The following is a 6,000-nucleotide window of genomic DNA, read 5'->3' on the forward strand; positions in this document are numbered from 1 at the left end:
GGACCCAGGGTCCTTGTGGGTTGCAGAAGGTAGAAGGTCTGGCTTCTGTCATTGCTTACCCGCTGAACATGGGCGTTGACTGGTTGGTCCATACTCCCAGTCTGCCTCTCTCTTTCCCTAGTAGGGTGGGTCTCTGGGGAAGCGGAGCTCCAGGAAACATTGGTGGGGTCTTCAGTCTGGGGAAGCCTGGCCGGCATCCTGATGACATCTGGAACCTAGTGACTGAAAAGAAAGTTAACATACGAAGCCAAACAAATTGTTGAACAATCATGGACCCAAAGCTTGGAATAGTGGAGAGGAAGTGTTAGGGGGGTACTCACTGCAAACTCTAGTGTACTTCTGCTTTCAGGTATATATTTTGCAGTAGTTTACGGATACATGTGAACATATGCTCTCTCTCACAGAAACTGGTGTATATCTAGGTTTTGGGACTTTGTTAGAAAGTGAACCACCTGAGATGATGAAAGGAAAGGTCTCACCCGAGTAATGAAGCTGAAGGGTTGTCATTCCACACGTGAAGTCACCTCAACATGCTTCACTTCAGACTGTGTCCAGAGACTATTCTTTCTATCAGTGGTTCCCAACAGAAACCTTGGATCCTGGCAAAAAACAAACAAACAAACAAAAAAACCTTTTCTGCTTGCCCTCCTGATGGTTAAGAGGTGTGTGTTTGCCTTCCTTGTTTTGTTTGGCCCAGACAAGGATGGTACTAGCTTGTATCCCTCAGACACGCCCAAAGGAAGGTGCTGATGCAGAAGTTGGCACAGGCAGGTGCACTACAGCTTCTCTAAAAGGATCATGTGTCCCTGAGCCAAGCTGGAGTGAACTGGCCTATTGATATTCAGATGGTAACTGGCGCAAGGCATGGGAAAGGTAGTGATTTAGAAGCCTTCCACTTTGCAAGCTGTGGGCTGGCTCCTTTGATTCTTGTCCAGGACATGGTGAAAATGACTCCCAGTAGGGCCAGGGAAATAGCTCACTTGGGTAGTGTGCTTTGCCATGTACATGGCTCAGGCTTGAGTCTAGCCCCTACTGCATTGAAGAAAACTTCAGTGTTGTGGTTGATTTCACTGTCTCTCTCTGCCTCCACCTGGGATGCCAGGGGGTGGAGGGCAGGTGGCGCATCCAAGTAAGTGCACATATCACCATGCGTAAAGACATGGGTTCGAGCCCCTGCTCCCCACCTGCAGAGAGGATGCATCATGAGTGGTGAAGCAGGCCTGTAGGTGTCTTATCTTTTTCTCCCTCTCTCCTCTTCCCCTCTCAATTTCTCTGTCCTGTCAAATAAAAATAGAAAGGGTAAAAAGGAGGAGTGGATTCATAGTTTAGGCACCAAGCCCCAGTGATAACCCTGGAGGCAAAAGAAAAAAAGAAAAAAAAAAAATTAGGGGGGAGGCAGGCCAGGTAATGGTACAGCTATTTGAAGGTACATTTTACTAAGTGCAAGGGCCTGGATTTATGCCCCTGATCTTGTTTTTGTGAGTGTGTGTGTGGGGGGGGCTTTACAAGCAATGGAGCAGTGCTGCAAGTGTCTCTCCCTCTGTATCTCCCTCTTCCCTTTGTTTCTGTCTCTATCCAAAGTACATAAAATATAGAAAAATAAAAATTAAAGACAGATACACAGATTTTCAGAAACCTTTAGATAAAGGGTTGTGACATTTTACGAAAGAGGAGCCGTGGGCAGGGTGGGGAGGGAGGCCTGTGGCAGTCAGAGCCAAGGTTGTCATGAGGAAGGAGTGGCAGTGCCCCAGGCTCAGCCTTCGGCCCAGGTCCAAGATGGTATCACTTGGCCCCTAAATCATCACTTCTTTGTTCAGCAGGGACGAAGGGTCTACAGGCTTCTGAGAGCTGTCCTGAGGGCTATGACAAGTGTCATCAGCCTAGCAGGCAGTGGGGGGAGGAGTAGTTCTAGAGCCATTGCCTGTAGGGGGCACAGAGAAGGGGTGAGGAGGGCAGAGCAGCCTCAGGCTCCTAAACATGTGTCTCTGGTGCCCTTGGCAGACATCAACACCCAGGAGCCAGCTCAGCAAACTCCCCAGAAAGTTGTCCACTCTGTGGACCACAGATATCAAGGAGCAAGGACCCTCAGACTATGCCAAGAGAAAGGCCACAGCCCCACCCTTCCCCTTCCCAGAGGGCAGAGCCACACACTATGGCAAATCCCATCCTCAAGGCTGAATGGACCCATGAGCTGGGCTCTCATGCAAGAGCTTCCAAGTTCTATCTCTGGTAGTTCTTCCCCTGTGCCTTCTTCTCTTCCTTTACCTCCTTCCTCCCTCCCTGCTCCCCTCTGTAAAAAAAAAAAAAAAAGACCAAAGGAGAGCAACCCAGGAGGTGGCAGAGTGGCTAAAGTGTTGCACTAAAGTGTTGGCTAAAGTGTGGGGTCCCATATTTGATCCAAGCCCTGGTATCGTATGTGCCAGAGTGATGCTCTGGTTCTCTCTCTCTCTCTCTCTCTCTCTCTAATAAATTAGTCTTTTAAAATTCGAAGGAAATGGCTGGGGAGATAGCATAATAATTATGCAAAATACTTTTATTTCGGAAGCAACAAGATCTCAGGTTCAATCCCCAGCAGCAGAGTGAGCAGTGCTCTGGGGAAAAAAAGTGTTAAAAAACTGGGGGTATAGTGGGGGTGGGCATGACAGTAGTATACTGGATTAAGCGCAAGGATCCCGGTTCCAGCCCCAGCTCCCCACCTGCAGGGGGTCACTTCTTTCTCCCCCCCCCCCCCCCCCCGTCTTTCCCTCCTCAGTTTCTCTCCTGCCTAACCGCAACAGCAGCAACAACAATAAGAGCAAAACAACAACAATGGGAAAAAAGGACAGTCGCCAGGTACCGAGCCCCAGTGATAACCCTGTAGGTGGAAAAAAGAAAAAGAAAAAAAAAAAGCTGAAGGTGAACCTCCAGCTAACAGAGCAGGGGCACCAGGTGGGCCTTTCTGTACCCCAGCCTGTGCCCAGCTCCATGGCTTGCTGAGTATCTTATCCCAAAGCCCAGAGTCTGAGAAGACCTACCTAAGCCCCTCTGCCCCTACCTATGGCCATTGTTTTAAAAGGGTTCTGTGAGGCCCTGGGGACCAGGACCCCTGTCTGGTGTGCCCCAAAGGCCATGAAGAAGATGCTGGTGACCACAATGATGGAGACAAGCTGATGGCAGTGTTGCCGAGCTGGTTCAGCCTCTACTGCTTCTCCACCTGGTTGAGGTTCAACTATGCTGGTGTGGGGAGGGCGGGGGTGGAGCCTCAGGGGGCAGAGTACAGGGGTAAGGGGGAGTCAAGCGGCAGCTAAGGCAGGGCTTGATAGACTGAGGTGCTAGATGCCCTCATTGGGGGCTAGGGGTGGAAGGTACCCACATTATATTTAGTAGCATTGACATTTGGGGTCTCGGCCTTTTCTCTGAGAATGTGGGCTGGAAGACAGTGACATAGCTCACTTGGATACTGTGCTGCTTTGCTGTCTGTAACACTTGCCCCCAATGCACTGAGGGAAGCTCTGGTGCTGTGGGCTCTCTCTTGTTCTTTCTCTCTGTCTCTTGACTGCAGGGTTATTGCTGGAGCTCAGTGCTGACGCTGTGAATCCACTGCTTTTGGTGGCCATTTTTTCCCTTGCTATTTTTTTTTTTAAGACAGAAAGAAATTGACAGGTGAGAGGAAGTAGAGAAAGAGAAAGACACTTGCAGACCTGCTCCACCACACACGAAGCTTCCCCCCTGCTGGTGGGGAGCAGGAGCTTGAATCCTGGTCCTTGCACATGGTGTTTAACTGGTGCACCACCTCCTGACTCCCTGCCACTGTCTGTAATCATAATAACAATAACGATGGGGAAGGGGAAGGGAGAGGAGAAAGAATAAAGTGGTTTAGAGGCTGGAGATACAGCTCACTGGGTAGGGCACCTGCCTTATCATGTGTGATAATCCAGTGTGAGCCCTAGCACCACCTGAAAGTGCCACAGCACCAGGAGAAGCTCTGCTGCCATGGCATCTTCCTTCTGTCTAGATGAATGAAAATGCCAACTCTAGGACCAGTGAAATTGAGCATGTCAGAAGCATCAACTTTGCAAGAGGATGGAGGTGGTGGAGGAGAAGCAGGATGAGGAGGCAGTCTGTGCAAAGAGAATCTGGGCTCATGTTACTGTTAATCACCAGGTGCTGCCAAGGTGGGGTGCAGCCCTTTGTCCAGGAGCTGCTCTGCAGCACGTGTGGGTGCACTGGGCTGGCCCTGGGTTTGAGGTGGGCATGAGCAGGTTTCTTGGGTTGTGGAGATAGTATAATGGCTATACAAAAATGCTGGAAGCTCTGAGGTTCCAGGTTAAATTCCCAGCACCACTATAACCCAAAGCTGAGCGGTACCACTATAACCCAAAGCCGAGCACTGTTCTGGTTAAAACAGAAAGAAGGGGGCCAGGCAGGAATGCATCAGGTTAAATACACATAGTGCAGAGCGCAAGGATCAGAGCAAGGATCCCAGTTCAAGCCCCCGGCTCCCCACCTGCAGGGGGTTTGCTTCACAAGTGGTGAAGCAAGTCTGCAGGTGTCTCTCTCCCCTCCCCCCGGCTTCCCCTCCTCTCTCAATTTCTCTGTCCTATCCAACAACAGCAATAACAGCAACAACAACAATGAGAAATAAAATGACCACCAGGAGAAGTGGATTCGTAGTGCAGGCACTGAGCCCTAGCGATAATCCTGGAGGCAAAATTAAAGAAAGAAAAAAGTAAAAGAAAAGGGATTGGGCGGTGGCATATATCTTTGAACACACATATTACCATGCACAAAGACCGGGGGTCGAGCCACTCCCACCCCTGCTCTCCACTTGGGGAAGGGGGCGCTTTATGAGCAGTGAAGCAGGTCTGCAGGTGTCTCTGTCTCTTTCCCTATCTCCCCCTCCCCTCTCAATTCCTCTCTGCCCTATCGAATAGGACAAATTCGAGTCTTCACAAGCGATGAAGCAGATCTGCAGGTGTTTTTCTTTCCCTCCTCTCTCAGTTTCTCTCTGTCCTATCCAATAAGACCGGAAACATGGCCACCAGGAGCAGTGGATTCCTAGTGCAGGCAGAGCCCCAGCAATTACCCTGGAGGAGATGGAGGGGAGGGGACCCTGTCTGCGAGGTGGTCGGTCTGGGAACGGCCACATGAGGGCGCGCGGGGTCTGTGGACGCGGTTGCAGCAGCAGCGGCGGGACCGGCGGGACGGCCGGGGCGGGGGAGGGGGCCAAACCCCCAAAGCCTAGGCAGCCCCTTCAGCCAGCACCAGCCCACGCCTAGAGGAGCTGGTGGTGGTGGTGGTGGGGAACCCCGGGAGAAAACCTCTCGGTGCCTCCGGGAACCTCGCGGAAGCTTGCCGCAGGCGTCTCCTGTCCCGTGGCCCGTGTCTACGCCCTCCCTCTGCTGGGGATGAGGGTGGGGTGACACGCCTGGCCTGCGGGGACCCGGATTTTGGGGTCTATGCCCAGGCGGGCTTGCGGAGCTCGGCGAGGGGCTGGGGCGCGTCTGGGATGTAGGCTGGGGTGCAGGGCTGGGGGCCCCGGGCTGGCGGTGCGGGGTAAGGTGCAGGGCTAGGGGTGCTGGGCTGGGGATGTGGGTTGGAGGTGCAGCAGGCTGGGGGTGCAAGCTGGGGTGCGGCTGAGCTGGCGCTTTAAGATCGGGCGGGAACAAAGGCGGGAATGTGGCGGCCAGGAGCCAGCGTGAGTCAGCTGGATTCTCAGCTGCAGAGGACGGCACCCGCCCCGCCCTTCTTCCCTCTCCCACTTTGAGCTGCGGGGCGTCCCCAGGGCGGAGGTGGGGGTGTGTAGGCTGGGCCAAGGACTAAGGTGCAAGCTGAGGAGAGTCGGGGTGCCAGGCTGGAGGTCTGGAGCTTGGGGTGTGAGTCTGGGGGCCTGGGGTGCAGGCTGGGTGGGGGGAGGCTGGGTCTGGGGGAGCAAATGGAGTGTTTGCAGGGGTTCAGGCTGATGGCCTGGGCATGGTTTGTGTGTGTGTGTGTGTGTGTGTGTGTGTGTCTGGAGTGGGG

The 6,000-nt window shown here is 53.0% G+C and overlaps 1 protein-coding gene across 1 annotated transcript; it reads right to left on the reverse strand.

Moving 5' to 3' along the window:
- Window positions 1–3,014: 3,014 nt before the first annotated feature.
- Window positions 3,015–4,636, reverse strand: NINJ2 (ninjurin 2; the record flags this gene model as incomplete). Its single annotated transcript, XM_060190829.1, is given in 3 exon segments — window positions 3,015–3,148; window positions 3,151–3,208; window positions 4,589–4,636. Coding segments are annotated over 3 exon segments (240 nt in total), but the record flags the coding sequence as incomplete, so codon positions are not given.
- Between the last annotated feature and the right edge of the window lie 1,364 nt (window positions 4,637–6,000).

This window comes from Erinaceus europaeus, chromosome 4 (genome assembly GCF_950295315.1).
Source record: "Erinaceus europaeus chromosome 4, mEriEur2.1, whole genome shotgun sequence".
NCBI lineage: Eukaryota > Metazoa > Chordata > Mammalia > Eulipotyphla > Erinaceidae > Erinaceus > Erinaceus europaeus.